Source organism: Puntigrus tetrazona, chromosome 5 (assembly GCF_018831695.1).
Source record: "Puntigrus tetrazona isolate hp1 chromosome 5, ASM1883169v1, whole genome shotgun sequence".
Taxonomy (NCBI): domain Eukaryota; kingdom Metazoa; phylum Chordata; class Actinopteri; order Cypriniformes; family Cyprinidae; genus Puntigrus; species Puntigrus tetrazona.
The window spans coordinates 19,415,156-19,441,763 of record NC_056703.1 but is presented as its reverse complement, the minus strand read 5'-3'; the positions used below and the strand labels follow the sequence as shown (position 1 = coordinate 19,441,763).

Genomic DNA, 26,608 nt, shown 5'->3' with positions numbered 1-26,608 from the left:
CACTTCATGGACCGTGTGCTGGTGCGGCCTGACCTTGCCGGTGGTTTTGCACAGTTTACTTTAAAATAAAAATTTGTCTATTTTTGTTCCACGTTCTCACGCTAATTTAAAAATGAAGAGGAACGTTACATCCTCCCTCCAGAAATGAGATTGGGAAGTGCCATTTCTTATGTATTGTTATATTTAAGTTTTACCCATTAGGAATTTATTAAAGGCAATGCAATAAATAAATGTTACGAGGTAGCACTATTTCAGACAGATCATTTTAAGCAGGCTTATACATAGACAGTATGATTTGCATGCAGCTTAAATGAATGTTGAAGAAATCTAGAAGTCTGTTGTTTTACTGAGTGCATTATTCAGCTGTTTGTATTAAAAAATCATAGTATTTTATGCTGGCTTATTTGTGGTATTTGTTAAAACGTGCACATATGCTGTTAATTAAACACAGTTTGAACCTGTACGCAAAATATGCATTCATTTAAAATCACTGCATTCATTAAACACGCGGTTCAGAAGTCACTCTGTTGTTTAACAAAACAAAAGGACCATTGGAGTGATCAAAGCTGTGATTAAGTGCTCTGTCAGCGATGAGCAAGAAGTATGTCACCGCGAACTCCTTACCTAAAGAAGATCTCTTTCCTGTCCTGAAATAGAAGCGCTCCCTCCTCCCACTGTCTGCTCAAAGCATGGAGAGCGAATGCCGCGGTTAGCGGACCTTCACACTTACTCCAGCATCCCTGCAACTTCAGCCATGACTTTGCTTCACTTCTCAACCCTTCTGGGTAGGTCGTCGCTTTTTTCCCCCTAATGGATCGTTTGGTTGTAGTTCGTTTGCATGCTTTTGCGCGTTTGTGCAGATTTAATTTATTACGTCCAATTGCGTCAACGTAGACTTATTTGCTGCCGAATGGACTTCTTGCGCATCTATGCCCGCTAACAGAACGCCTGAAATGTCTTTAAGTGTCGCCGAGGCGTTATAGTTTAGTGTTTATGTGATGTAATGTCATCCTCAGCGGTCGCTTTCCTGGCGCGGGCTCAGACGCAGCTTCTGCGGGGCTCCTGTAGTTTTGAGTCGGACAGCTGCGGCTACACGTCCGATCCCGCTTATGCTGCCTGGACCATCAACGACGAAGGTACGACTTTCTGATTTTTTAGTTGCTGTACCAGTTATTCTTCTTCTGCCCTAAAGTGTCTGGTTGTCAGAGACCATCAGTTATTCATCAATTGGTGGGATGAACCACTTGCACCCCAATACACAAGCGTAGGACACTAGGAGGCGCTATATATGGTCTCATAACTAACGAACCACAACGGCTTGAATACTTAAGGGGTTTTTTACCACTTCTTACTCTTAGTTCTGTCATCACTTAGTCATCTTAATGTTGCTCCAAGCCCATTAGACTTACCTATAGACATATTTTAAAGAAACACAAGACCCTACTGTGACAAATATTGATATGATACTGATTGCACCTGCAACCGCCATTTTTCACAGTCTTACATCTCTAAAGACATTCAAGACATTCCCAGTCTAATTCTTTAAGGCACACAGCTTTGTTAATGGGCAGATGTGGCGTTGAAATGCATGATTTTATATATAAGGGCATGAAAACATTGCCGCCCCACTTTTTTTCAGCGTTTAAGGCTTAATGGTTGAACATCTGCACTTCATTCAGGAAGTCTGCTTTACATAACAAGACTTCCGATCTTGTCTGTGTTGGTCTTTTTCTGACAAGACACAACTGCTACGGGTTGCCATTGATTATTAATTGGCCTGCGGTGCGCTCTGGACAGAGATGTTTCACAGATCGTGCTGACAGCTGTGATGCTAGTCCTTTTTTTTTCTTGTATATTTGCATTTTGAATTTCCTTTAATATTGCATTCAGCACAGCGAGCACTTTCCATAACCGTCTGTGCTCTTTTCTAAAAATAATTTTGTTATCATTGCTTAACTTTTGTTTTTGTCTTCTGCCAAAAACTATGATGGTTAGTGAACAGCTGGTTGGGTTCAGCTGTTGTGTGGAAAGCAGAGTAGCTGCTTCTGAATGATCGTTAACCAAAGTATGATGAAGCAAGTATAATCCATTGAGCACCGGGCAATTGTCTGCTTGACCACTGTCGCAACCTTTTGCTTGTGAAGTGAGTTTTTCCCCAACAGGTCAATAAAACAAGACTGGGCAACACTTTTGTGTCTCTGTTTGGTTTCCTGGACAACACAGACTTTGTAGTGGAAACACAGTAGAGACAGACTTCTTAGTTTCAGGAAAATAGAAGCTCTTTTCTAAAAGTTTAATGAATGGATTCAGACATTTGCCAGAAATGTATGTTACTGTTTATCGAATGCCCACTCTCTGCTACACTGAAGGTAATTCACAAAACCATTTGGAGTATTACTGTATTTATTTATTGCATACACATGCAGCCAGAACTTATGTAAGAAAACGTCTCTAGAAGGAGTTGAGATAAAGAGATGGAAATGACGAGAAATAAAGGAGAGCTGGTGACCTTGTTTCTCCAGTAATTTTCAGACAGCTGTAGAAATCATTAGGACTTTGGAGATGTACAGCAGACATTCACAGACATCACCTACATATTTAACCCTTCGAGCCTTAGAAGTAAATGGGTAACTTCCAGCTTCTGTAGTGAGTTGTTAGTGTGTAGCAAGAACTGCATATTACCCTGAACGTATTTGCGTACTAAATTACCCTAAATTTGGTGCAAAATGCATCATCATCACAAACTGAAAGAAAAATTGGCATAGGAAGTATTTTTACCCAGAAATGAATTTCTAGTTAATTAATAGTTAATTTCACAATTACAATCTACAAAGAATAAACAGAGAATTTAAAATTACTTTTTGAAGGAGAAAGACAGGAGAAATAGTGTGTGCTTATAAATATTAGTCTCAGCTTAAATGTCTGATGCATATGGCGCACAAAGTGGAAACACTTCAGGAGATTCGAAGACTCCAAACCCCCTCACAAAGGAAGAAACCGTTGTTTTAATCCTGTGATGACGAACGCTTATCAGGATCAACTAAATGCTGGACACTTAAAAGTATGGAAATTATTTCAAGTCTGGCGTAGAATCTTCAAAATACATCAAAGAGTTTTACATGTGCAACTATTTTTGACTGTATACCTTGTACGCTCAGCTCACAAATGAACACTTTTAGTTGGTCAGTTGAATAGCAAGAGTTTAATTGCTTGTCATGAGTATGACTGATTTGTAGAGAGTCTAGAGAATTGATGGTACACGTCATCTCATCAGAGAAGACTACTGCAGAGAATATTGCTGTATGGTGTTTGTGTCCATAAATAAGAATAGTCAGGAAGCAAATAAGCCTCTGTTTACCTGGAAACTAAGTTTTGCACTGTTGAGACCATAATGTTAATGAATTAACTAAAAGTCTCTGCAGCTAGTTACAGAAACATTTCCTGGAACCTTTTTACAGTGTGTTCTAAAAAGCCATGTAGGTCAATGACGTCATGTCTTCCTCCAATTAGTTATATTGTGGTTGTGAAGTATGTTGCCTTATGTTGGTTTTAAATGTTCAACTGTATGTTGACCTTGTGACTATGCTAATGCAGCCGTGGCTGTTGTTAACACTCTGCTTTGTGGTTTATTGGGAATTGTTCCACAAAATGGGGACTCAGGTCAATAGACCTTACCAAAGACATGACTTCACCTACCTCAGAAGCTGATGTTATGGTCGGAGAAGTTGGATATTAAAGACTGGTATTTGCTCATGGACTAAATATATGAGCTTAAAAAAGCTTAGAAAATAAGTGTGTTTTATAAGAGGTCATAAAAAAAAAAGACTTCTTTTTTCAACTGGCACCTGGAATGAATCATCATGAAAACATCTGGAGCTATCAGAGATCACTGAAGCAAGCGGCGGCAAATACACTCTTACATCATGTCGAGGTTTGATGCATATTAAACAAGAGGAAACTGCATACGTTCACTACATATATGATTACTTTACATCTGACAGCTGATATTTCTTCTTTAATAAACTGTTTAAATGTGAACCTGTTTCTGTGTTCTTAACAGTCGGTCTGTTGAAGTCAGAAGATTAAACGGACTGTTAAATTAACATTTGAGTCTCCCATAAGTCTTTGTTTGCTTTAATTGCTTGCACTTTATTTTGGAGAACCTGATACAGATCGCACCTGTTTTTAGGCATTACAAAAAAAATGTTGAATGGTTTAAAATGGTGAAACAGTATTTCATTCGCTTTGTCTTTTAAGAAGTTTCCGTGCTTTGCTGATGACCCTGTGGGGCTCTTTATCATTCGACAGATTTGGCTTGGAAAATTTAAGATGCATTGTTATAGCCTCCAATAAAAAAAAATTATACAACTGAATGTTTAAACAATCAGTAATAATAAACTTTTAGTTTTTTGAAGTGTTTTTGTTCTCTTCTTAGACTTATGATGTAATTCGCTTGTTTTTCTGGACAAGTGTTCTCACCATTATGCCTCTTTTGATTTTTCCAGGCCGCTTCATTACAGCAGAGTCCTCATCTTTTAGTGAGAAAGAGAAGTATGTCCTGGTCAGCCCGGAGCTGGAGCTCAGAGACTGGAGCTGTGTGCGGTTGGTCTATCAGATCTCAGGCTCAGGCTCTCTTCAACTGCACTTACGACCCGAGGGTGAGAACTTTGACTACAAGTTATGGACAACGGAGAAACCTTCAGACAGTTGGCTCATTGCCAGCGTGGACGTCCGTAATATGTCTGGGGCTTACCAGGTACCTGTCTGACATGGCACAGTCACTCCTGTGTTTAAATGAATAGTGGGGAAAGAAGGGGGTTGTGTATGTGATATAAGATAGTCAAGACCATTCATAGTAGACTGTTAGCTTAAAAGAGGTTTTGAGTGGAGCCGAGTGAATAAAAGAAGCCCTTGTTAATAAAAAAATACATTGGACGCACCTCTAACCTTGATCAGACAAGTGCTTGTGCTGTTTTACTATGCTAGTAGTAATCCAGACTTTCTGGGAATTACATTTGGAAAGATACTGAGAGTAATACTTGGTCTTTGTAAACAAAGGAATAGAGATTGACTTTGTTTAATAACAGTTGTTACTGTATAAATTATGATAGGAAAAAAGTAAATCCATTACGGTAGTTTTGACTTGAGGCATGTGATGTAAACCTTCTGATATTATATTTACTCTAAAATTAGGGTGTTTAAAACTTAAACTGTGTTTGATTTAACGAGTCACTGAAAGAGAGTAAAGATGAGATAGTTTTCTAGGCTTTAGATAATGAGTGTTTTTGTCAGCTGAATACATGGCAGTTGCTGCATATTTAACTATGTTACAGCCCAGACAGTTTCGCTTCTATTTGCTTACCGCCTTTTGATTTTCAGTTATTATTTGACGCTGAACCCAGAAGAGGAATGGGAAATAGTGTTGCTCTTTTCGAAATACACATCATCCCTGGATACTGTATAGGTAAGTCCTCTATATGCTTGTGGTACAGTACACACATATTAGTGTATATGTATAAAATTATTTGTTGTGTGTCCTATCCAATAATTGCAAGAAGCTTGGCTCTTTGTTTTGATAAGAAACAATGTCTCAGCTTTCACTGAATTAAAATGATAAATGTTATAAATGTTGATGCTCCTTAATGTAGCGTGACATTTCTTCTTCCCTACTAGTTACAGCACAAAATAAACATGAATGAACATCAGTGGATATGATGAAAGAAGCTGTAAAACATAATAAAATGTATTTAATTAGTTGGACATAAACACTCAATCAGTGTTTCAACCGCAAAAAGAGAAAAAGCTTGTATACAATGTCACTTAAAGGTTACGCTTACCACAGGAAAGGCATTTAATGTCTATAAACACAATAATTAGCTAGAACAAAAAATGATTCTAGAGATGTACATTGTGAGTATAATATTTGTTCAATGATTGTTGTCATTGAGAGTTTTAACCAAAGTATATTATAGACTTTTCATAACAGTCCATAGCATTTATGAGCTGCTTTCCAATAAAGTTATTAGATTTATTTGTGTTAAAAATATAATTGTCTGTTCACTCAAAATCTGGCAAAAAAAGAAACTAGTTAGTTCTCATGTGTTTAACAATGTAGATGTAAATGTACCTTGCAAAGCCCCCATTCTTAACTCTTTGAGAACCACTGTACTAATGCAATTATACTTTTCTCCCCAAAACTACAATCAAAAGTTTTAAATAAATATGTTGTTTAACGTCTGTTTCAGAGTGCAACTTTGAGGAGCACCACTTGTGTGGCTACAGTAATCAGTGGAATCCCAATGTGAACTGGTATGTGGGTGGGAGTATGGCTCGGGACCCTCAGTCAAACCTTCCAGATGACCACACCATGAACAATGAGAGAGGTAACACAGACTGACAGGATAGATTCATACTGCACACTAGGTCAAGAACTGGAATGAATCATACCAGGCTCTCCAACGAGACCATAGCTTTTCACAACCCACATTCTCCTGGTTTGGAACTTGCTTATTCTCTCACTCTGAGGAATGTGCTTTGTGAATCCATCCTTTGTTTTATTTTTCCACTCTGAACTAGGTCACTACATGTATGTGGACTCAGTTTATGCTAAAAGGTTCCAGGAGGTGGCCAAGTTGGTGTCGCCAATGACGACCACTTCAATGGCAGGGTGCTTGACCTTTTACTATCAAAGGGACCAAGCCATTGGGAATTTCTTTTCGGTCTTCACTAAGGATCAGCTGGGCCACTATGATGAGATATGGAGGCCTGATGTGTATGCAACAACAGATTGGAAGTTAGTTCAAGTGGATATTAAGGCACCACATTCTTTAGAGGTCAGTGAAGTTCTTCTACAAACTTTGTTTGTGTTTCTATATTGTTTCTTGCAACAAAATCTCTACTTTAAACGTGTCTTCACTTCTAAAAAGAAATCATTATCAGTACTGATCATACAATTCATACATAGAATACATAAAATATTTCTTTAAAAAAAGTTCACATTGAGCTACAAATAATGTCTTATTCGACTTATACTGTCTACTAAGCTAATCTACTAGGCTCATGTTTCTTATATAAACACAAGAAAGGCGACACAAATCCTAAAATGATAATTGGATATTAATACAATAGTATACATATTAAGTAAAAAACAAAAAAATATATATTCATATCAAATGCTGTATGTTTCAATTAATGAACAGCATGTGTAACTGCTATTGCACTGTTGGTGTCCCAAGTTGGAATCCCGACTCATGGACCATTCCCAGTCCTTCCCCCTCTCTCTCTCCCACTTTGCTTCCTGTTGCTACAGTGTCCTATATAAATAACGGCAATACCCCCCAAAGACAAATTGCTGTCATCAAGTATCACATTAAATAGTTGCATATATAAATCCCACAAATCTCTTATTAGTAAAAAAAAAAATACAAGTATTCTTGGACAGGATATGCACAGGAGACCTTTTCTTCACCTCTATTTGCTCTTGTGCGGGTCTACAGGTCAAGAACGTGCGTGCATGCTTTGCATTCACATGTTGGCACTATCCACGTATAAGCTTTTGTTTACAACATGTTATGTCTACTTAATATATCTTAAAGCTTTAATGCCCTCAATATAGTCATTTGCAAATACACTTCTCGGCTTAAGAGCTGTCCTAACAAGACTAGCATCTATTTATAAAAACGGCCTTCCATGGTTCCAAAGTTAACATATAGAAGACGCTTTGCAGAGTTATGTCATATCGTAGATAGCAAGTTTTGGTCAAACAAATATGAAATAATGTTCTATAAATGGTTCTTTACACCCTCTATATAAATATATTTGGAACTCCAGTGGATGAATGGCTAACACACTTTAGCAATTATTTTCAATAATAGCAGTAGCTATAACATTGTTTAATGTATATTAAGTTAGTTTGAATGTTACTACCTTAGACTAATATTCGTATAATGACATTTGTAACTAATTGAAATAAACACTACCGTTGAAGAGATTTGAGCTGGTACAATTTGTTAGTGTTTTTTGAATTGAAGTCTCTTACGCTCACCAAGGCTGTGTTTACTTAAATAATAAACGCAATGAATACAATAAATAAATACAATAAACATTAATATTGTTAACGTTATTAAAACGTACACAAAAAATGTATGTTAATTTTAAAATAACTTTTCTATTTTAGTATATTTTCTATTTAAATCTTTGTCAATCAATATAATACATGCATGCTAAATAAAATATTAATTTCTTTAAAAAAATGTTTAAACTGTTCACAATTGGTTTTTAGTGTACATTTTCATGTAAATAATTATCAAAATCCTCAATGTGCAGTGTTGAGGATTTCGATAAGTACTTATATAAAAAATATACACGTTACTTTATAAAAGTAAAAAGTTATAGTAACTGAGATAGTATTTGAGTTACATCGTTATAAAATAAACTTATTACCATATTCAAATATGTCAAATAACTTAGATGTTCCCAATATAAATATGTTAAAGGAACTAAATATAATTATTAATTAATTACAATTTATTATTATAAAACATTGTACACTAATATACACTATTTTAATGTTTCGGTGGGACAATGTGAGAGACACCTGTCAAATTCAATATATTATTGTTAAAATTATAAAAAAACTGACCTTATAAACTGTTTAAACTGCTCTGAACTGCAAAAATGGTTTGAGATATCTTTAGTAATTTTCAAATGTAGTTCAAAGAGTGATATATTTTTGACTATACATAACATAGTCTCAGCACTGCAGAGAAAAGAGTGTTTATTTTGCATCTGTAGGAATAGTATAAACATAAAGTGAAGAGCTAGCACTGTGGCTGCCATGTTTGAGTGTGAGCAGCCAACTCTGGGAGACAATGTAAATAATGAGAGCTGAGTGTGTGTGGAGTCTGGAGATTCTCTCCAGCAGATGAGTTTACTGTCTGAAGTGTTACTAATGTCTTTGAACCTCATTTTGTTTTGTGTTCTTTTACGCTTACAAACTAAATCCATTTGAAACTTTTCGGTTTTCCAAATGAATACATTTCCATTTGTCCAGTATCGTTCCCTTCGTGTTGGGGACTTCATATGTCACTTCATGTGTCATGCGTGTTTGATTTGCTAGGTGGTGTTTGAGGTGGCGTTCAACAGTGCTCGTGGTGGCTACGTTGCTTTGGATGACATTTCGTTCTCCCCAGAGTTTTGCCACACAGAGACAGGTCAGTGCGGTTCTGTTATATAATAAGCACTAACACGCTTTATGCAACTGTGCATAATCCCAAATAACACAATGCAGCTGTTTACAGAGCTTGAAAACCACAGGAAGTTTTATGGTTTCTTTTCAACAGGCACTGTAACTTTATGAACATATGTTAACTCTTTTGTAGGCATGTCTTTTTAATCGGGACTCTGAAACCACACTGTATTCTGTACTTCTGTTTCTTATGTTTAAGTGATTCTCTGTCATGCTTTTTAGGCTGTGAATAATTAAAATATGTTTAGAGTTCAATTAGGATAACTGTTATCTGCGATGCTATTACATAAAATATTTAGACTGATTTTGTGGTCATTCACGACGCAATTCATATAATTTGTGGCTAATCTGTATGAATTTGTACAATGAAATTTATGCTTTTTTGAGCGATCTGGTTAGGACCATGTTTAGGTATGGGGTTTGGGATAGACATTCATGTTTTTTTTTTCTAAAAGTCATCATTTTCATACACATTGTACAAATTTGTTTAATATTGTCATCTCATAAAAAAGTTCCCTTGCTGTGTCAGTCACATTGTGTCAGTCACATTGATGTTATGTTGACTCTGACATTCTGTGTTTTCCTTGGAAGCCCCAGTCACCTTTGAGTACTAAAAAACAGCCCAGCGAGTAACTGGTGAGAAAACTGAGTAACATTTGTATGCACAGCCACTTCTCCGTGCACATGGGCATATAAGTAGGTGGCGTGCATCCACTAATTCAGATATTTGCTCCGGAGCCAAATGGTTTGTATGTGCTTCTCGATTTCTCCAATCATCTTTGGAAAATTCTTTTTGCTGGACACTTCTTTTTACTGAGCATTCAGCTGTGTTTCGCCAGTAATAGCACAGTTAAGTGGGAGCTCTTCTGACAGGCCAGTACTCATGGACCTCTCACTCCTTCACAACATGGCTTGCCTTTGTGCTTCTGAAAGAGATTACCTTTAAGAGCACAATTGTGAGAGCACAGCTATGGTGATCTGACTATTTCATTTGAGGCTCTGGAGGAGAATCAGTTGTTGATAGCGGCATTTGAAGGATCGGACACTGAGCTTCATCATTATATGGCTACATCTCTGACTCAACCTTGCTGAGATTAGGGACACTGCCAAGGCTCGCTGTCTTGATGCCACCCTTGCAGGCTTGCCTTTTCAGCAAAACTGTTAAAGACTTTGCCCAGCAGTTCTCCGCAGTCTAGAAGCAGAGGGAGGCCATCAAGCATATCTTCCTTTGGCGTGATACTGCTGCCATCGGGCCTCCATGGCCTCCAGACTGCTTACTGTCAAAAGCATCCCCCTGCGGTGTCTACATCTGCTCTGGTGCAGGCTGCTATTACACTTCAGCTTGTAACATAAGCTTCCACGGGTTGGCAATGCAGCCTGGGGCATGCTCAGAGCTGCTAAGCCCTCTGAGCAGACAGAGAAGGGTTGACATGGGCAACCTGGAGATGGAGGGAACTGCTCCCTTTTGGGATGTTCTCCCTGTGGGGTTTGGTCCCACTGCTCCTCATCTCTGCCCCTCTACAGGTACATTGGTTGACCCTTTGGTGCCACTTGTAAGGAGTCTGGGAGCCTGGCTCATTCAAACATTTCGACCTTGCTATGCTATTCAGTTCACCAGCCTTTCCCCTAGGTTCAGTGTTGTCCTTTTTATCTCAGTGGCAGCCAGAGCCCTTGTGACCCTAAGGTAGGTGGGCATCTGCATTTTCAACTGGCTCATTCTAGCTCACTCCTGAGATCCGTTGCACAAACACAGGGACCTGCTGCTCCTGTACCTCAGATAGTTGGGGTTTAAGGTCAACTGGGAAAAGAACAAGCTCTACATTTTGGTCTTTGGACAGACAAGCTCACAAACAAGTCAGTGCTGAACTGCCTGAACTCGTTCAAGGAAAAACAGTGGTTCCACTGAAAAACATTTTGGTGGCTCTGGGGGATATGGCATCTGCAGCCGCGGTGAGGCTGCTTGGATTGATGCATAGCTTCTATTGTCGGGACTTCCTTTTCTGTAAAAGGGAGTGAACAAGTGTCCATGCATGTTGTTGTTACAACATATGCTTCCAGAACAGGTTGGTGTGCTGTGTGCAATGAGCGTGCAGCCTTGGGCTGCTGGACAGGACCTTGACTGCAGTGGCATATAGACTGCTTCAAATTGTTGGCAGTGCTGCTGACCAGACTAAGTAACTGTGTTGCATTCCTGTTGGTCGGTCCCTGTACCACCCCTGTGTGTTCCTTCCACAGTATAGTTTCCCTCTAGGTAAACCTGCATCTTCCCCTTGATAGAGTTGCTACTGTCCAGTTTTTCCATTAGATTCTTCCCCTTCCAGGTCTGGTCTACCACAGAGACTCCACAGAACTCTGTACTCTCCACATGCTATCTTACAGGATGTGGCCTCCCTAGTGTCCTTCGCTGCATGGACTAAGGTGCGCTAGTGTATAACATCTAGCCATGACTGTAGCAACAGCTCTTTCACAACTATTGTGTAAGAACGGAATTTCTCTATTTTGTTGGAAAATGGAACATAGGTTCTCCTTGTCGTGAGTTCTGCTTTTTGAAATCCCAACCTAATGAGCGTTCTTCAGGCTCACAACAGGGCGCTGGGTAGTTTAGGATGAGGAATGCCATCTGTTACTTGGCATGCTTGTACCTGCCAACATCTGCATCACCAGATCTCATAATACATTTCAGTGGTTGCTGCGCTTTACATATGGAATCCAAACATTTATAAAGCTGAAAACGACTGACTAAGAGGGAACGTCTTGGTTACATATGTAAACCTGTTTCCATAAAGGAGAAAACAGAGACATTATGCAGCACAAAGCTAAATGAGTGGAAGCGCACCACCTCCTTATATAGCAATGTCTCATTGGCCTGTTTTTTACTACTCGGATGTGAATGAGGCTCCCAAGGTAAACATCAAAAATCAATGTCAACATGTAATTGAGAGGTTACATTTTCTTGTGATTAAGTTGTTACTTTACTATTGTTTGATAACAAGAAATGCATTTTCCAACATACTATACTTTGGGGCAAAAAGAATAGATTTTTCTAAGAGGGGCCTTCAGCATTATATTCAAAAACCCCCAAAGCCCAAAATCGCTGTTCAAAGGGGAATTTTCCTGTTGTTGTCCTGTTATGCATCAACCACACTGACATTCCATTTAGTCAGCAGTTACAGTTTACAGAAAGTCTGCCTATGTGGGAGATCATGATGTGAGTTAACTTCATGTGTCTCATGTTCTAGAGCCAGCGTTTGACCCCTCTGTTGCAAACTGTGATTTTGAGGAAGGCCTGTGTCAGTATTATCAGGAACAGACCGGAGGTTCAGTGTGGAACAGGGTCTCTGTGAATCCAAATGTTTACCGCATCGGAGATCACACTGCAGGCACTGGTGAGAAGTGAGACTGTTCTTTTCATGAATTCACTAAATGTGTGGAATCAGATTTTAAAAAATGTGATCAACTTGATGAAGAATTTTTAATCATGGACTCTTTATGTAAAAATTATGCAAATATCATACATTTACATCACATGTTGAACATCACTTGCTCATCAATAGATCCCCTGATGTGAATGAGTGCCGTCAGAGTTTTAACAGCTGATAAGAGAATCACAATAATCCACATTTTCACTGAAGAAAGCATTATTATGGATGGTTAGATTTTTACAGGAAGTGATAGTTAAAAGTTAAAAACTATGGAAAACTTAAAGAAGTTACAAAATAAAATAATATTTTGATTTAATATACTGATTATTTATGACTTATAAACCTTTCCTATCTGCCCACACAGGGTCTTTTCTGCTGGCCAACACTCGTCATACCTCTCGTCCAGGGTATGTGGGTCGTCTTTTTGGACCGTCCCTACCAGGGAACCATAAATACTGCCTCAGGTTCTACTATGCCCTGCATGGCTTCATGAAAATAGATAATGCTCTGGCTCTCTATGTCTATGATGAAGACAACATAGCTCAGGAGAAAATCTGGACCGTGTCTGAGAGGTCTAAAGATGTTTGGACAGCGGTGGAAGTCACATATCTAAAGCCAATGCCTACTAAGGTAAAATGAATGGAGTTGATTGAGTTGAGTTTCTTCAAGACTGGGTTGTATGCACGATAATGGCTCATTTGAATTCATTTCACTAATTATTAGAGAACAGAATCTTTTTATTACTTTGTTTTTGTGTACACTATCCTATAAAGGTTTAGGTTTGGGAACATTTCAAATAAATAAATAAATAAATTTGCAATTTTATTCAGTAAGTTAGTTTTATTCAGTAATGCACTAACAAGAACAAACAATGGATGACTAGATTTTCATTAACTAGCATCAACAAAGATTAATAAATAATGTAATGAACATTTTGTTAATTGTTTATTCATGTAAGTCAATACATTAACTGATGTTAACAAACGACACCTTATTGTAAAGTGTTACAGACTTATATACACAATATTTCTATTGCAAATACACTTTCTGTTTATGAAAGAATCCTGAAAATTATATATTTAAAATATATTTATATTTACATATTATTTCAAATAATATTTATAGAAATATATTTAATAAATATATGTTTTTATATTTCAAATGTATTCAAATAGTTACAAAATAAAGGTTTAAGTGTTCCTCAGATTATAGTTGATAGAAGCTCATTGTCCTGAATGATAGCAAAAATGAGGTTTTAATCCTTTTTTTGTTTTAGTAAAGTATTTTCTTGTCATTTCCAAATGATAAGCCGTAACAAATCTTTTTTTGAACTTTGGGTCACCCTGTGTGTGAATTCCTTTTGTAATCTCAGGGATAATAAGTGAAGCGCAAGACTCTTTTGAATGTAGTGTCAGTCTACAGGCAAACCGCATCAAAACCCCATTAATAGCATTTCCATTTGCCAGATATTGTGGGCCTCTTCAAAATGTCAAAGCCATTTATGAGAAAAAAAAACACAAAAATATCAAAAAGTGTCTGTACAGTTATTGTTAAGAACAAATTACATGGCCTATTTGTATTGTCTTTTGAGAAAACTTAAATTAATGTTTAACAGACATTTTTTGCTTTGTTTTGGGTAAAAAGATGACATATTGGACCATGTTCTTTATTTGAACTATCTGTCATTATGCACTTTTTTATTGTAACTTCCTTTTAAGGTAGCATTTGTCAGCATCTGCAGAAACTTCTGGGACTGTGGGCTTGTATCTCTCGATGACATCTCAGTGACCCTTGGAGACTGTCGGGTTGCTACAGGTACTTCTGCCCTTTTGACAAAGAGAAAAATCCTTATTCAGATGGTATTTGTATTAAATGGTTTATCTCCATTTTCCTCCGACCGCCCACATAAAAATTCCTGGCTGAATAACCTACTGATTGAAACATCCACATCTCTGAATTTAAAAGCAAAAATGATTTCAAAAGGCATTTGGAAATGCTTTTTGACTACTACCAATTGCCATACGGTCGGACTCTGTGATATTGTGTGTATTTTTAGTACAATGAAGGCTTGTATCGCAAAAATCTTTGAAATTCTTCATATGGAGTTCCATAGCTGCTTCACCGCAATGAGACAGTAACACAGCAAACAATCAAACTGCATAAACTATTGAAATGGGCCACTACCTGTAGGTATGTGCATACAAATATTAATTTCTATTTACTTTTAGGGCCATATCATCAGGGGAGTATAATAATAATACAGTCCTAAAAGTAAAATATAAATGAATGTTGATAAAGAACATGTGATGAGCAGTGGTCAAACTCAAAGAGCAGTGGTTTTTATCATAGAGGGGTTTTAAGAAATGTATTTGTTGATAAATTAATAAATATGTTTGCATATCTCCAGATGCTCACGTAAATGGAGAACAACTAAAATATTATTTGTGATTTTCTATTCAAATAAGCATGAAGAAATGTTTTTTCTGGGAGAGGTATCTGTTTCTCTGACTTGGGTTTGTCTAAAACTGTGCCCTATATTTAGAATTGTCCAAACGATGACACGGTGTTTGACCCAGTTGTGTTGCTTTTATGAGAGTAAAACTCGTAACTTGTAAAAGATTGAAGCAGTTGATTGTTCTAATAAAGAGTAAACTGTATTACTTACAGGTTGCTTGGCAGAAGTTTCTTGTCATTTGTGAGCACGTTTTAAACAATGTGGCTTAGGAAATGGGCAAGGCCCTTGTCTAAGGTTCTTAAATATTCTGTTTATAGACATATATTCCATGGCAATGGAGAACATCTGCCCTCACAAACATAGACATTAAATGGGCAGTGCCGGCTGTGGTGGACAGAAATAGACAAGCTTTTAACCATTTCAAAGCCTAATATGGAACATTTTGTGCTCTGTTTAGGCCCCTTGAATCCACCTCCTGGACATTGTAACTTTGAAACTGGTGACTGCGGCTATACCCAGAAAAAGAAAGATAAAAGAGCACATTGGTTCCGGATCAGGGGACACACACCCACGTCTTACACAGGGCCCAAGGGGGACCACACCTTAGGGGTAGGTGAGTCAAATTTATGCTTCGGCATGAACTGCTTTATTGACATTGCAGATGCCATGAGATGGTGTATACTAAGTCATTCCTGCTCTGATTTCAAGGCTACTACATGTACATTGAGGCATCTCACATGTTACCCAAGCAGTCGGCCCGGCTCAGGTCCGCTGAGCTGAGGGGTTCAGCTGGACCTCAGTGCCTGATCTTCTTCTATCACATGTATGGCTCGGGCACAGGAGCTCTGAACGTCCTGCTGCATAAGGGAGACAGGGAGAGACTGCTTTGGACCAGACAAGGAGAACAAAGTGTGTCCTGGATGAAGGCCATGGTGGATTACGAGTGTTACACAAGGCACTGGGTTAGGGACACACTCTTACTCCCTTTGTTGTTGAAAATGCCTTTGAAATCCATCTTTATATGGATATCAAAGTAAATATTTGATATCTGACATAATGGCATTTGAGGAGCCAGGAAACGAATGGTACTTCGCTGTGAATGTTACTGTTTTGTGTCATGGAAAATTTAATGTATCCTTAATTGTTTGCAGATTATATTTGAAGCTGTCAGGGGATCTTCTATAAGGAGTGACATTGCAATCGATGATATTGCGTTTAAAAAGGGACCATGCAATGGTGAGTGACATAACCTGTCACATAACCTGAAGGTTGAACAGGAAGTCCTCTCATGTATTGCAGTAGATTGTGTGAGGTCAGGTGTTTTCTTACCTGCAGCTCTCACTGGTATTTGTCTTTTACTATAGTTATCTGAATGTGTTTCCTGAAGAAGCATTAATATGTATAATAATAATATGGCACCCTGTAAGACACAGAGGATGTATTTGCACATGTAACTCTCTCTTTCTTTCTTTCTTTCTTTCTTTCTTTCTTTCTTTCTCTAGATCCTGGAGACAGCATCTCATACTCAGGATTTTCAGAAAATTTGAATGAAATTGATTACTGAGCGAGGCCCAGGAATGCTGACATGTGTTTGTTTTTATTTGTGTGTCACTGGGGATGGGGAGACTGGGCGAGAGAAAAGAACGTTTGTTACCTAGACTCAACAGTGTTCTGCAGAGTCTGCCCATGCATGGCTACATGGAAAGACACACGCTTCATTGTTCTTTTATAGGTGGTATGATGTGTCTAGTTGTTGATATAGCCTGATATTTTTTGGATCACTGAGACAGCTCGGGAACTGTCTTATTTTTATGTATTAGAGAACATCAGAAAATACTTTTAATTTTTGAAATGTGTCGACATTGCTTAGCAGCATGCTGCTAGGTAGCAAAAACATTCAGATTTCTATTTGCTGAGGTGAACGTTTTCTTGTTTGTTCTTACACTGATCAGTGTCCGGGATGATAACAGGTTTGGGCTAATGACAAAGTTCAGGTCATGGTTTGTATACATTCTCACCCACAGTGTTTCATTTATTAAACTTTCAAAATATTAAACTTTTTAAAATAAAAAAAACAAACGTCTTTGTAAGTTCTTGTAGATTCCCATCAGAATCACAATACTGTAAACATTCAAATATCAGCCTCGTGCAGTCTCGCCTCAAGGCTTCTAGAAATACAAGTGAAGCTTGCTTTTTTTTTACATTAAGAAAAAGCAATCTAAAATATTTTTTAGTCTTATAATTTACTGCCATCTTGTGGAATGAATGTGAATTGAAACCTTGTTGAACCATTTTTCGAAATTATAAAAAAATACCTTATTAGTATCCTTCTAAACGTTAACTTATACTACTAAATGTATTTTATTTTATATGACATACATATATTTTTTCCAGCTTGTATTCCGTACTCTTTATGTTTTGTTCTCATCAAATAAAAGATATACACCACCTCTTACTATACTACATTACCCATGATGCACACAAACTGGTCGAACTTGCTTCTGGATTCATGAACGTTCATCCAAGAGCATTTTGACCGACGTGCAGCCGTAGTATCAATATCAGAGCGAGTTTATTTATAAAAAAGGCTTTGGCCAATTCCTGAGAAGTTTAGCTGGCGACACAAATAGGAACAGAGTGAAAGTAAAACATTAACGTAGTTTTGTAGTGTTTCCATCTGAATGATCTTAACCGGACACAAAATGTAAGTAACTGGAGAACGTTATTGCTTATTGCATAGATAAGTGAAATGCCGTGTTATAAAATCTTTGTGCTTTATCAAGTGAACACCTTGAAAACTAGTATCCAGCAGCGGTACTACTTCATTCTGTCAAGCAGGGTCAGAGAGAGCTCAAGTGACATTTGTTTCGCTGTCTGAGAAGGAATATGTTAAAGTATAACTACTAAAACTAGTAGTTTAAACAAAAACAAGACCTTAAAAGCGCATTGACAATGTGTTAAAATTACAGCAGATGCATTTATTCTGTCACAAATGTCTAACAAATCAATAGAGTATGCCTGTTACAGAACATGACTGTATTGGAAACTCCATGTTCAATACTTGCCTGAAGGACTGTTCTGCTGCAGCAATTGCTTGAATCAGCTTTTGTGTCTCACAGTCACAGATGTTTAGAATTGTACATTTCCCGCATTCAGTTTATCACAGATCTGTAAGAGATAATTCCCCCAAATAGTAAAATTTAGTATTTCCAAACCTGTATCGCATTTTATTTTTCTTTTGCATGTTGGTAACTGCATTTTAATTTTTGTTCATCCACTGACATTTGTTGTATGGACAAAATGAAGATAAGACATTTCTCAGAATATTCTCTGATTGATTGATTGATTGATTGATTTTATGTAGTTCCACAGAAGAAAGTCATGCAGGTTAGGAACAAGTTAAGTAATGTGTAAATGGCTAACAAACCCTTAATATATAAAATATATATAAATAATAAATGCTGTGTGCCATTTCTACCTTGGAACTCATATTATATTGCATTGCAGATTTGTTTGCATGAAAATAAGCATTGCATATTTTTTTAAATACATATTATTCCTTTTAAATTGTTTCAATATGTTTAGGCAAGGCAGAATTTTAAAGTCGTCTTGGACAGCTGCTACTTCCACCATGTGCAGCCCATGTGCAGTACACCTAAAACAGTTTGCTTTCTGCTCATAAGTTTAAAACATCTTACAGAAGGCTGTGTGCATGAGAGTGATGTGAAGATGTACCAAATAGTATCAGCAACTGTTGGAGATTTTGGCGTTGGTGCCATGAGCCGTTACTCACCACCTAAGAAGAAGAGAGTTGGTAGACCAAGCCAGTCAGTGATAACAGCGAGCACTATCGGAGTTATACTGGTTCTTGCTGCGATCGTAGCATGGTGCTACTACTCCTTTTCTCTCCACAAGGCCAACCTTTTGACAACTGAACGATTAGATCTTAAAAAAGATGGTTTTGTAATCCGAAGCCAAACTGGGGTCGTCATTTTCAAAATGGAATTCAGGTATTTCGTTTAAATACATTTGTATGTAAATATTCTATTTACTCATATTTACATAATTATGATTAGAAGTCATATTGTACATTTTAGGTCTGGAGCCCTTGATCTGGACTCATGTTCGAAAGAGGGACAGATTCTCAGATGTGACAAATCCGTGGCTGGAAATATACATTTCTTCATAGAAACGGTAAAGCCTAAAGACACAGTCGAGTGCTATCGCGTGCGCTGGGACGAGCTGGAGGAGCATCGGTTGGTGGAGCATGTCATGTCCTGCAGTGGATCACACTGGTACGGTGGTGCAGAGACTTGGTTGCAACATTGGCCAATAGTATTAAAAGGACATCAGGCTCCCAAACCTTTCATTACAGGTGATATCCATTCGAATCATCAGGCATTTGGTGGCATCTTGGAGCGCTACTGGCTTTCTACCAATGCTACGGCCATAAAAATTAATAATTCTGTTCCTTTTCACCTCGGCTGGGATGAAACAAACAGAACTCTGTGGTTCCAAGCTCGATATAAAGATAGCCCTTATAGGCCAGACCCTGATAATCCCCATCATGTGACTCTGAGTTATCGTGTATGTGTGGGGCTCGACGTCACCTCTATACACAAGTACATGGTTCGTCGATATTTCAATAAGCCAAATAAGGTTCCTTCCGAAGCTGTTTTCAGACAACCAATCTGGTCTACAAGAGCTCTAGAAGAAGTTAACCAAGAACAAACTTTGCAATACTCATCTGATATCCGAAATAATGGCTTCAACTGCAGCCACCTGGAGTTGAACGACAGATACACTACTGGCTATGGAGAGTTTGAGTTAGATCCCATCAAGTTCCCCAACGCATCTGCCATGTTTCAAAAACTTAGGGAAGATGGATTTCAGGTAACCTTGTGGACTCATCCGTTTGTCAACTATAATTCTGTCAATTTTGGTGTTGGAATAGAACGAGGACTGTTTGTGCGGGTGCCTGGTAGCCAGCTTCCCGCATTGGTGCGTTGGTGGAATGGTATTGCTGGAATTTTGGATTTCACTAATCCAGAAGCTCGGGACTGGTATGCTCTGAATCTCCGCACCCTCAAGAACAAGTACGGCGTGGCATCTTTCAAGTTTGATGCAGGAGAGACAAGCTACTTGCCCCAGCAGTTCAGTACCTTTGCTCCTCTGCAGGATCCCAGTACCTTTACCCGCCGATACACTGAGATGGCAATACCGTTCAATGACCGTGCAGAGCTGCGGTCGGGCTATCAATCTCAAAACATCTCCTGCTTTTTTAGAATTATTGACCGTGAGTCACTATGGGGATACACCCTAGGCCTCAAATCTATAATCCCTACTGTACTTACTATAAGTATTCTTGGCTACCAGTTTATTCTGCCAGACATAATAGGTGGAAATACATACTCAAACCTCACTGGCCTTCCGGATCGTGAGCTGTATATCCGTTGGCTAGAGCTCTCAGCTTTCATGCCAGCTATGCAGTTCTCTCTTCCACCGTGGCACTATGATGATGAGGTCGTGAATATCGCCAAGAAGTTCACCGCTCTCCACGAATCTCTTGTAGCCCCTCGGGTTCTGGAGCTTGCTGGGGAAGTGCTGTACACTGGGGATCCCATCATTCGCCCTCTTTGGTGGATTGCAACAGATGATGAGGCAGCTTACAAAACTGACTCTCAGTTCCTCATCGGAGATGACCTCCTGGTGGCACCTGTTCTTGAACCGGGCAAGCAGGAAAGAGATATATACCTTCCTGCAGGCAGATGGAGAAGTTACAAGGGAGAGTATTTTGACAAAGGCCCTGTATACCTTACTGATTATCCAGTGGACTTGGATGAAGTAGCTTACTTTGTGTGGTCAGGATAGCAAGGGATGAGCCCAAACAAAACCCCAAAACGACTGCTGAATAGTAAATACTGATCTGGCCACGCTGTACAATCGTGTGACTTACATTTTTTTATACTAATAGCATCAGCAAGGTTTATGCGGTTGTTTGTCCTTATGTTGATACTGCATAAATTTGAAGAAATAGCCAACTCGCTAATAAGCTACCCACCTGTCTTGAAGTTGCAATGAACCTCTTGAAAATAGGCCCAAATGTTGGAATGTGCAGAGGAAAAACATGTCTTTACTGGGAAAAGGTTATATGAGTGGTTTTGCTTTCTGTATGGTGGGAATTGTGATCATTATTGGTCTGTATAATGCAGTGAAAGCAATATGATGATTTTTTTTTTCTGTTTACTTATTTATAACATATTTTTGTAAAGCTTGTTTATGTAGTTTACTTGTTTTGCCATTTGTTTCCTGTAGCGTCAAAAAATATAGGAATAAGCAACCACCTAACTTGAATGTACAATGAATGATGTATGAAGGATTCAATTAGTTTAAAGGGAATGTTTTCTAAAATTTTGTTGCATTCAATCATTCACTGAATTCCATTTGTAATGTAGAGTTCTTGATCTATAATGAACTATTATTATTGACATTTTGCTAGCCTCAGCTTAACTCAAAAAAAAAAATTGTATATTGAGTGTATATTATGTTAATATACAAACACCTGTTGAAATTAAAAGTAATGTGAAATTATAATTTACATAAAAGTAAATATATTTTTAATAATAATTTAAATAAATTAAAAGTAAAGCTGTGTTTGTTTTTGTAATGTAAAAATTTAATGCAGATTTCTATTTAGTTTCTGTCATCAGGGGTTATCGTCTTTGTACACTAAAATATGTATAACTTATTCAAACATGTTTGGCTTTGTTGAATGTTCTATTAAAATACATTTTTATTGCTTTGAGAGCTCAACTGAATGTTTTTGAAATGTGCTATCCGATACAAAAACATTGCCAAAACACTTTACTTTACGGTTACACCTATAAGTTGCTTTTTAGCATTGCTTATTACTAGAATATTAGCCATTTTCTTAGTGCTAATTAAACACATATTAATGCCTTATGCAGTGTGACCTTATTCTACATCCCCAATCCTAACAAATACCTGAATTTAACAATTACCTTACTAATTATTAATGAGCAGCAAATTAAGACTTTACTAATGCAAAAGTTGTAGTAAGTTGTGTTAGCGATAAAGTGTTGCCCTTTTATATAGCACCTTTAACAGTTGCTTTCTCAAAGCAGTTTACAAGCAAACCTAACATCAGAGAAAACGGCACGCTTTAAGTACAATATACAACAATCAATGCAAAAATAAATGTAATATTCAAGTAAAAGCAATCCTAAAACTGATGTAAAAGAAGAGATGTAAAAGTCACTAGTGAATTTGCTTTGTGAAAAGGCTTTGGAGCATAGGAAGAAAATGCCCTAGAATGAAGCTATGTCTTGGGAGCTACTAAGAGACCACTCTGAGAGGAGTGTAGATTACAAGACGTTGTGTAAGGCATTAAAAGTTCAGTCAAGTAGTGAGGACCCAAATCACGCAAAGCCATATATGTTAACATAAGGATTTTAAAATCAGTACGGTACCTGATAGGGAGTAGATGCAAAGACTCCAAAGCAAGCATAATAAGGTCACCAGCCCTGAGCCCAGACAGGATTCTAACAGACGAATTTTGTAAATGTTGAAGTTTGTTAATGGAGGATTTAGAATTTTTTATACAATTGTCATCACAAAAAAAATAGTTTACCAGCCTCTCAGAAGGTAAGGGAAGGAAGTCTTAAACCACTCAAAGACAACGTGGCATCAAAGATGACGCCAAGATTTTTAAAGCGTGCTTTGAAACTCCAAGGCAATACCATCAACAAGCAAAGAGAACCAACATTTGATGAGGAGATGTCTTGAAGCGTAACTTCCATTTTAGAGCTAAAGTCAGACAATTATTACACACCCAATCCTTGATCTCTGTGATACAGTTTGAAGTTGCAGAAATGATAGAGTTGATAATCAAGTCAACGGAGCTTTGTAGTTGACCAAGTGGGTAAATATACATACTGAAAAGTGAGGGACCCGATACTGACCCCTGTGGGACACAAGTATGAGCAGGACAAAAACGGGATCTGTAGTCACTCATAAAAAACGAATTGATAAAATAAGATAACTGAAAAGATATGACATAAAATAAGCCAAGAACTATCTCTGACAAACCAAATACAGTTTCAAGAACTAGCAACATGCTCAATAGTATCAAACGCTCCAAGATCCAAGAGAATGAGAAGAAACAGAGCCAGAGTCGGAAGTTATTAACAAGTCATTAGTGACTTTAACCAATGCAGTCTCAGTGCCGTGCCATTTCCAAAACACAGACTGATGGGACTCAAATACAGTATTTTCAATTAAGTGTTTATTCAGTTGTGGCAAACCACACCCTTTTAACCAGGAATGTAAGATTCAAGATGGGTGATCATTGGAGGGGATACTCAAACTACGCTTACAGAAAACCATGGGTTGCCCTTAACACCTAAAGTACAACAATGAAAGCAACAGTTGAAGATGCAAACTAAACAATGGGCTCGTCCAGGATTTGAACCCGGGACCTCTCGCACCCAAAGCGAGAATCATACCCCTAGACAAACGAGCCACTAGAAGCACTGCGCTGTTGTTTTAGTCCCAAACCAAACACTTATTTAGATACATTTTATCCACGCATGTCCTTCTAGAGAGCTGAACTGAGAATTAGCATACTTAAAATAACTTATTTTATTTTATCGCCCTTGTCCTGCACCTTACATGTACTTATTATTAACAATAAATGATGCATATTGCAAGTAACCCTAACCAGTAACCACTAAATAACTTCATGTAATCTCAGCATTACTCGGTACTTAAATGTATAATCACACTGTAACAAGTACACCCTAAATTAAAGTGTAACTACGCTAATTCTCTTATTAGATCTCTAATTTGATCTTTCTCAAATGAAACAATTTAATTCCAAAAGCATGTTCTGTTTTATTGTTTGTGAGTTTTTGGTGGACTCAGCTTAAATAGCGACACTAAATGTGCAACTCAAAATGAGGGACTTCATCTTTACGTCAGGTGACTCGGATGGTAGAGCACTTGTTTAGCATAGCCTAGACCAGTGATCCTCAAATCTGGACCTCAAGATCGAGTTTTCTGCACAGTTTAGCTTTAACCCTGATCAAACACACTTGAGCATGAATCAGTGTCTTCAGGATCATTAGAAAAGGACAGGTAGGTGAGTTTTATCAGGGTTGGAGCTAAACTCTGCAGATTTGAGGAACCCTGGCCTAGACCCAACTTTAATTTTTCCAGTAGCAAGGGTGTAATTAAACTGAGCTACCAGCAGATGGCACTTCTGCCACATATCAACACACCAAATCTAACATTATCATGCCATTGCCCATCCTCCATATATTTTTATTGTACTGCAGTTCAAAGCTAAAACAACAGCCTTGTTTTTCTTTTTTGTAGTCATATGGAGCTTTGTTTTTTTTTTAAAAATGTCTTGGCTTTTTTAGGTTTGATAGTTTATCAGTTAATCCATACAGAGGAGAAGGTGGGAAAACACATGGCAGATGAAGGAGGAAGAGAAAATCCCCCAAAAATGTAATGTACAACCCCACTGCATACCGATGCAGCATGGATTTTGAATGAATTGAAGATTTTAAGAATTGCATCCTCCAATTTTCGCTTTGTAGTTTTTACTCCTGTAAATGTAAAAATGCAAAATGTTCCAATTAATCAATCAGTTTCAATCAAATAATGTAGCCAGCCTCGCTTTGCTTGTATGCTCGCATGTGTAAAAGCTTTCCAAAATATAACTGTTTTCTGTAAATGGTGCATTAAAAATATCTTTCCATCTCTTTTCCCTCCACAATCTTACATCAAACACAAATATTCCAAGTAATCAAGACAATCATTTTCTTATAAAACACCATAATTCATACGCAGGACAGCTTCTCTTAGCCCATGCTGATAAAACGTCTATGATTGTAAGGCCCCTGCTCTGTGCTTTTCAAAAGCTCCCCTCTTGCTGGAGAACAAAGAGAAAGCTGACCGGTCTCATCTAGCTTCACAAAGCGGAAACAAAAGGACACAAAACAAGAGATTTGACCAACCTCAACACGGCAGCAAATATTTCAGCTTCCTGGTGCCAAGTGTACGGTTCACTGTCCGGTCACATGAATCTGTCAGTTTAGCACGTCTAAAGCAGCAATCAGCACCTCGCTCCTGTGTGGATGCCACAGCTCGAGGCCCCAAACATTGCCTGGCTCATTATTCCCAGAGGAAGGTCACGGCCCTGCCCGTCAGACCGGAACTTGCCCACTAATTAAGCACGCTGTTTTGGCACTGGACGTGTCATGTCTGTAGGACGCTTTATTGGGATTAAGGCCGCTCATGTTCACTTTTCATAAATGGGCAGCTGAGCAGATTTACACCAGGGCCTCCTTCTCTCAAAAAACGAGTGAAATCTTAAGCCCGTGTTATACTCTGCAAAGCCAAGCAGATTTCGGATTGGACAGTGCCGGCTGCTTTAAACGCTGTCATGCTGAAGAGACACAAGTCAGTGTTGTAAGTGCTGATCTGTTGACGGTGCTCGCCACACAGGGAGGAACACGAGGGAAGAGATGTTTCTCTTGTTTGAGGCACACAGTGTCTGGTGTGATGTGCTCCTTGAATCCCTAGCATCTGGAAATGTATCCTGTTATTGATTCCATCTCCTCTCTCTCTCTCTCTCTCTCTCTCTCTCTCTCTCTCTATTTGCATCTGCGCACAAGAGAGACATGCCAATTATGGAGGCCCACAAGCTTGGCCTAGTTACTACAGTGCAGGTTCCAGAGGTTTTGCGACTAAATATTACAAATCCTAGAATGCTGTACAGACAATTATAGGGGTATTGCTTGCCAAAATATGTCATATATGTAGACTAGCCTGCTATATTACAAATAATGTATTAGATCAATAAAGGCATTCTGTTATCATTTACTTACCAACATATTATTCTAAATTTGTATCACTGTACGTCTTCTGTGGACAATATTTTGAAGAAAACAATCAATGAGAGTCAATCAGAAAGTCAATGGGCTGCAAACCAACTTTTTAAATGGCTACTTAATGACATAGATACTATTTTTGGATGGACCGTCGCTTTAAGTGCTAATTTTGCATGTCAATGTTGTATTATTATTATTTATAGCATTATATTTTTTGTTGACATTCTGGCTTTTTTATACTTTTATAAGCTTTTTAATATAATTTCATTTTAATTTTCTTCATGAATGTATGTGTTTTGTCATTTTTGTTATTTTTATTTATTTTTTCATTTTTATTTTTAATTCAGTTTTAGTTCATTTAAACGCTTTAACTTCAACGTATTTAAGTGCGTTGCCAAGGCTGCAATTCTGTATCGTAGTTCAGTTTAGTTTAGTTATTTGACAGTTTGATTGACAAAAATGTTTTTAATAGTTTTAGTCAATGTTAAAACCTCTACTGTAGGCTGAACATAAACAGAACTGAATGCAGAACTTATATAATTGAGTGTAGTCAGGATTTTCCACA

The 26,608-nt window shown here is 37.9% G+C and overlaps 2 protein-coding genes and 1 non-coding gene across 5 annotated transcripts; 2 read left to right on the top strand and 1 right to left on the bottom strand.

The window, feature by feature from the left end:
• The first annotated feature begins 650 nt into the window (after nt 1–650).
• mamdc2a (MAM domain containing 2a) lies at nt 651–17,566 on the top strand. 2 transcript variants are annotated; one of them, XM_043239634.1, is made up of 14 exons: nt 651–785; nt 1,017–1,136; nt 4,506–4,756; nt 5,380–5,464; nt 6,246–6,383; nt 6,577–6,833; nt 9,119–9,212; nt 12,487–12,633; nt 13,034–13,299; nt 14,388–14,484; nt 15,582–15,737; nt 15,833–16,086; nt 16,276–16,360; nt 16,627–17,566. In XM_043239634.1, exons 1-14 carry the CDS (start codon nt 701–703, stop codon nt 16,686–16,688), a joined length of 2,097 nt encoding a protein of 698 aa, XP_043095569.1. In that variant the 5' UTR covers nt 651–700; the 3' UTR covers nt 16,689–17,566. The 2 variants fall into 2 exon arrangements, with proteins under 2 accessions (XP_043095569.1, XP_043095570.1); XM_043239635.1 differs by lacking the exons at nt 16,276–16,360; nt 16,627–17,566 and having other exon boundaries at nt 15,582–15,733; nt 15,833–16,049.
• Nucleotides 17,567–17,624: 58 nt separating this feature from the next.
• si:ch211-117c19.1 (myogenesis-regulating glycosidase) lies at nt 17,625–21,882 on the top strand. 2 transcript variants are annotated; one of them, XM_043238495.1, is made up of 3 exons: nt 17,625–17,828; nt 18,825–19,134; nt 19,222–21,882. In XM_043238495.1, exons 2-3 carry the CDS (start codon nt 18,854–18,856, stop codon nt 20,993–20,995), a joined length of 2,055 nt encoding a protein of 684 aa, XP_043094430.1. In that variant the 5' UTR covers nt 17,625–17,828; nt 18,825–18,853; the 3' UTR covers nt 20,996–21,882. The 2 variants fall into 2 exon arrangements, with proteins under 2 accessions (XP_043094430.1, XP_043094429.1); XM_043238494.1 differs by having other exon boundaries at nt 18,710–19,134.
• Nucleotides 21,883–23,594: 1,712 nt separating this feature from the next.
• trnap-ugg lies at nt 23,595–23,666 on the bottom strand. The gene has a single exon. It is a non-coding gene; the product is annotated as a tRNA-Pro (tRNA).
• Between the last annotated feature and the right edge of the window lie 2,942 nt (nt 23,667–26,608).